This window comes from Phragmites australis, chromosome 11, assembly GCF_958298935.1.
Source record: "Phragmites australis chromosome 11, lpPhrAust1.1, whole genome shotgun sequence".
In the NCBI taxonomy this organism is placed as follows: domain Eukaryota; kingdom Viridiplantae; phylum Streptophyta; class Magnoliopsida; order Poales; family Poaceae; genus Phragmites; species Phragmites australis.
In genome coordinates, this window is record NC_084931.1 from 22,371,933 (window position 1) to 22,376,193 (window position 4,261).

The 4,261-nt window shown below is 50.1% G+C and overlaps 1 protein-coding gene across 1 annotated transcript; it reads right to left on the reverse strand.

Moving 5' to 3' along the window:
* Positions 1-1,326: 1,326 nt before the first annotated feature.
* LOC133884225 (uncharacterized) lies at positions 1,327-3,591 on the reverse strand. Its single transcript, XM_062323574.1, has one exon. The coding sequence runs from the start codon at positions 3,505-3,507 to the stop codon at positions 1,747-1,749; it is 1,761 nt and encodes a 586-aa protein (XP_062179558.1). The 5' UTR covers positions 3,508-3,591; the 3' UTR covers positions 1,327-1,746.
* Between the last annotated feature and the right edge of the window lie 670 nt (positions 3,592-4,261).

The window sequence follows — 4,261 nt, forward strand, 5'->3', positions numbered from 1 at the left end:
GAGCAAATGGTAGTAGTACTGCCTGTGCGAGTGGCTTATGGAATCGATGGTCTAACTCCTTAATTTTGCGCACACTCCTGGTACGTAATGGAACCAACTGCAAAGGTATCCAATACATGTATTGAGTAGGTAACAAGTTATCATGGTAATAGAAAAGCACGTATAATCGTTGTACTTGTTGCCCTATGAAAATCAGCCTTCCCCTGTGATTCTCGTCGTACCATAGCTAAAGAAGCTCGGAAAGACGACCGTGAGCCATGACAATGATATTAAGCTTCATGATTTAATAAAAAAAACAACGTAATTGAATGGATTAAATAACGTAAGTACTAATCTAAGTATTAATAAAAAACAACGTAAGTACTCTAATTTATCAACTTAATATTATTTACCAAATATAATTAAATAGATTAAATAATCTATATACTCTAATTACTATTACTAATCTAAATATTAATTACATACATAATCTAAATATTCTAATTTATCAAATCTAATTGAATGAATTAAATAATTTACTTACTTTAATTATTATTACTAATATAAGTACTAATTACCTACATAATCTTAATACTTACTATAACTGATCTCGCGATGCTGAGCCTCCTCTCCTCGCGCTGCTAGTCCTCCTCGCCTTGCGCTGCGCTGGTGCTATTCGCTTAAGCTCCACTGCTCGCCTCGCGCTGCCTCTGCTGCTCCTCCTCACCATGCATCTTATAGCGGACAATAAGCGATGCACTCAGCACAAAAAGCAGTAGGCAACACACTCAGCACAAAACGCAATGCACTCAGCACCAACACAACTAGCTACGTCGAAAGCATCGACAGCATAAAACTCGACGAGACCCTGACGAGACAACGAGGCGACGACAGCCGACCCTGGCCATATTCGGCACACTGTGCCAAATATGGCCAGGCCCATGTATTTTCGGGTTACGGTGTATCGAAAATTGTTTTTGGGTAAATAAAATGCTGAATACATATATTAAAATTATAATTATACCGACATGTTATCTATTTCGGTAATATGTTCATGTATATTGTCTATTTTTGGATTTTTCCCGAAAAGTTACTCCCTGCGTTACTGGATTGCGCGTTACTGGATTGCTACTGAGGTACGTACCACTACAAAATTCGGAAGTAATAAAGCACACAGGCTTTACAATCGCATTTCTGATCATAACTCTTGGCACTCAGAGTCGTTGCCCTCTTCTGCTCATCACATGTTGTTTGCTACTTTACCAAAAACACATCAAACCGGAGCACATAAAGAAGCATCTGTAAAGCATTCTAAACAATTAGCATTTCTGTACTTCCATCCCTGCAAGTTGCAAACCACAAAATCACGAACACTGAACAACCAAACATTGACTAAGATAGTAAATTAGTAGCCTATCACCGAAGATCAATATAATAAGATCTACTAAATTTTTACAGCATTATGCCTACTCAAACAGTATTGCTATATATTTATATGTGCCTGATTTTCACTCATAGCTAGCTGAACTCGATCTTCCTCGCTTACTAGAGCAAGATCAGGCCAGTAACATAGCTGAAAGATCAGATTTTGATCATGCAAAATGCTTCAGCTAAACCTCCCTCCCTCCCCCATCGGATTTACAAATGAACTGCAATACAATGTGGTAATCTCTCATATCCGGAACCACAAATTCAGCTCCCTGATCATTCTAATCTACTTTACACGATTCAGCACCAAAACCTTACAGAGCATGGGACCAGCAATTCTCATCCATTGCAGATGGCATTGAGAAGCACATGTCCCAACATCAGGTCCACGAAGTACTGGTGCCCGATCTTGCCGTCGCGCCACACCAGCTTCGCCGGTGCACGCCCGTAGTGCACACCGTCATTGCAACGGTTGTCGTAGTGCCATGGGAACGTCATGTCGAAATTGTCGATCACCCCACCAGTGAGCACCCCGTGCCGCCTCATCTTCTCAACGAGCACGCCATTGAACGCCTCCATCTTACTTGGATTGAATGACAGGTCCCGAGCATAACCCCCGGTCGCCACCGTAGTCCGGTAGAACACCCTCGGCACGGTGTGCCCACGAGCCCGCACTTTGGCCATGACACCGGACCAGAACTGTGCAGCAAACTCGGCCGCCTGCACATACGCGCGGACGCTGGTCCAGTAGCACCCGTCGTGCAGGCCGGAGTTCAGGACCACAACGTCTGGGACGCGGTCACCGGACATGAAGTAGGACCGGATGAGCTGCCGGAACTCCCTGTTCCGGAGGGAATGCAGGCCGAGGTAGTTCATGCTCATGTTCCAGTGGCCATTGAAGATGCTCGTGATCCTCAGAGACCCCGGCCGGCCGTTGGGGTTCGCGAACACGGCGTCAAACCGGCGCGTCACGGCGGACGTGTCCGTGACGCCGAGGACGAAGGTCAGGAGGTTGCGGATGGTGTCAACGTGGTTGGAGTCGCCCCAGAAGAAGAGCCACTTACCGTCCAGGCACCGCCACGCCGCGTCGGCCGCGAAGAGCCTGAACGAGCAGTGCGCCGAGTACACCCACCCGTTGCTCTCCAACGAGCCCAGCGGCCCGTCGCACCACGGCGCCTCGCACGGGTGCTCCGGTTCCAGGCACCGGTATCGGCCGGCGGCGTCGACGTCCTCGCAGTTGTCGTTCTTGGCGAGCCGCGTCCACCGGCCGGACCAGGCGTCGCGCGCGAAGTCGGCGGCGCTGCACGTCTCCAGCGCCTGGAGCGACGCGTTGCTCCACCGTAACAGAAGGGGGATGCGGCGCAGCTCGGTGCGGTACTTGAACCTCGCGGAGGAGAACTTGAGCCCCTCGAAGCTGCGGAAGAGGAGGACGACGGTGAGGTGGAAATTCCCCTCGGCGAAGCGGGGCGCGACCTGGAGGCGGAAGGAGTAGGAGCCGTCGCCGTGGTCCACGACGGGGGGCCGCGACTTCCACGCGTCCCCGGATAGGTCGATCTCGAAGTAGTCCCCGCCGAGGCAGCGCCGCTGGCCGGCGTCGTCCAGCGCCCAGAACGTGAACTCGTGGATCTCAGCGGCGCCGAGCGCGGTCGGCTCTCCCCTCGCCGCGGCGTCGTCAAGAACCGCGACGGAGATGTTCGCCGTGCGAGCGTCCCGGCACGGCGAGCCCCCGGGCGCGAGCCACCGCGCCAGGAGGTCGTCGGTGAAGTTGGGATGGCCCGGCACGGAGAGCCAAGAAAGCGAGTCGTCCCTGCTGGCGGGGCCGCCGTCGCCGACGCCAACGTAATGCAGGTACTGGCGCCGCAGCCGGCGGTGCGCGCCGGCGCCGGCGAGGGAGACGTCAACGGCGAGGAGGACGATGACGCCGAGGAAGGACGCGAGCGCGAGCTTACCGGCGGAGGGGCCGGGCTTCTTCGCGTGGTGGTGGTCGCCGCCGCAGCAGGAGAACTTCTTGTTTGGGTCGGCTCCAAGGTGTGGCTTCTTGGCGTCCCCGGCGGCGAGGAAGGGGATGGACCCGTGGGGCGGCGGGAGGTGCGCCGACATTGCCGGGTGGGGGGGCTACTTGGGGCTTGGGGTGGTGTGGCCTCGCATGCGTCCGCGTCTGGTCGCGCGGGGAGCTGGGTTGGATGGGGTTAGGATCTTGGTGAGTAGGAACGGTCACTACAATCTTACATATATGATTATAATCTAACTTTTATAATTTAAAATAAACAGAGCCTTACTCATTAAGACGACACCGACACTGGTTGTAGGCATCGTCTGATTACGCCACAGTTTAGTCGCATCAGTTTCTTTAGGCTGCTGCATGCTACGCTGCCACATCTGTGTCTTGCCATAATTTCTTAACATCACGGCCCACACGTCATATGCTTATTTCTTTGATAAACTTTGCCACAAGAGAAGCAGCGGAGCTACAGAAAAATGGCATGGGTACACTACTTCATTATATATATATATATATATATATATATATATATATATATATATATATATATAAATTGTTTCAAGAGCCATAATTTTGTATTTAAGGGGTGCACATATATTCAAAACTGATAAGCTTCCACTAAAATTTTAATTTACGAGGCGCTTGTGCACCACCCCTATCTAAATGTGGCTCCACCCTCGGCTGTAAATGTGGTGGCTATTTTTGTTCACAATAATTTATTATTAAATAAATGTTGTTTTAGGTTTTTAATGTGATATTTTACTAGAGTGTTTATATTAAAGGCAAAAGTGAAATTTCCATTTAATGAGTGTGGTGGATTAATGGTTTATGTGTCATTGATTGAATATTAAA

Bases quoted from the DNA above. Each gene is read 5' to 3' on its own strand.
- LOC133884225 (XM_062323574.1), bottom strand. From the start codon at position 3,507: ATGTCGGCGCACCTCCCGCCGCCCCACGGGTCCATCCCCTTCCTCGCC.